The sequence below is a fragment of the Otolemur garnettii genome, unplaced genomic scaffold (assembly GCF_000181295.1).
Source record: "Otolemur garnettii isolate 467f Iridium unplaced genomic scaffold, OtoGar3 scaffold00067, whole genome shotgun sequence".
Taxonomy (NCBI): Eukaryota; Metazoa; Chordata; class Mammalia; order Primates; family Galagidae; genus Otolemur; species Otolemur garnettii.
Genome location: NW_003852462.1, coordinates 6133238 through 6134315, shown reverse-complemented (window position 1 = coordinate 6134315; position 1078 = coordinate 6133238). Strand labels below are relative to the sequence as shown.

General features: G+C 51.2%; 1 protein-coding gene across 1 annotated transcript in view; it reads left to right on the top strand.

Annotated features, from left to right (window-relative positions):
• SLC2A5 (solute carrier family 2 member 5) overlaps window positions 1–1078 on the top strand; it is a 22420-nt gene that overhangs the window by 12689 nt on the left and 8653 nt on the right. Inside the window, exon 4 of the mRNA XM_003793250.3 lies at window positions 344–468. Within this exon, the coding sequence (XP_003793298.1) occupies window positions 344–468 (125 nt within the window). The remainder of the gene's footprint in view (window positions 1–343; window positions 469–1078) is intronic.

Below are 1078 nucleotides of genomic sequence, written 5' to 3'. Positions count from 1 at the left end.
AGCCATCATTGTTGTTTGGCGGGTCCGGGCTGGGGATTTGAACCTGCCACCTTAGGTGTACATGGCTGGCGCCTTAGCCGGTTGAGCCTGAACACCTTCTGCGCAGCCTCCTCTCTGGGCGCCACTGTTTACACCTTGTGTGTTCCTTTTCACTTGCTCCCCTGCAGAAAATCCTCCCACATGGCTTGACCTGTGTCTGTCTTAGGTCCCAGAGAGCTAAACGCTGCACGGAAAAGCCCGGGCTGCGACTGGCGGAGCCTGCACCCGGGAGGAGACACCGAGGAACCTGTGTCCACGGAACCAGCGAGTCTTTAAGCCAGACTGATTATTTTGTCCTTTGCAGAAAAGGAGCCTTGCTGTTCAACAACATATTCTCCATCGTGCCTGCGATCTTAATGGGATGCAGCAAAGTCGCCAAGTCATTTGAGATGATAATTATTTCCCGACTTTTGGTGGGAATATGTGCAGGTAAACAGTGCCACTGGCCGCTCCCCTTCTGCTGAGATCTCTTGGGAGGAGGAGTGCTCCCGGGGGCAGAACCTGGCTGGGTCTCTGGAGCACATACAGACAGTCCAGCTGTTCCTGTGCCTTGGCTGTAACGTGGATGTTCTGCCCCATGGCTACAGCAGGCAGATCTTTTTGGGGGGTGTTTCCTGAAAAGACAGCTGTTCTTTGAAAGGCTGAAATACAGAATGTTAAATCGGGAAGAGTCCTTCCAATCCAGTCCTTTCTCTCAATAGTTTTGAAACTGTTAAGACTTTGTACTGCCAGGCCTGTAATCCCAGCACTTGGGAGGCCAAGGTGGGTGGATCGCCTGAGCTCACAGGTTCCAAACCAGCCTGAGTTAGAGTGAGATGCCATCTCTAAAAATAGCCAGTCGTTGTGGCAGGTGCCTATAGTCCCAGCTACTCAGGAGGCTGAGGCAAGAGAATTGTTTAAGCCCAGGAGTTTGAGGTTGCTGTGAGCTGTAATGCCACGGCACTCTACCCAGGGAGACAGCTAGAGGCTCTGTCTCAAAAAAAAATAAAAAAGAAAAAAGAAAAAGAAAATCACCCCCTGGTAACTGGAAAAAGACATG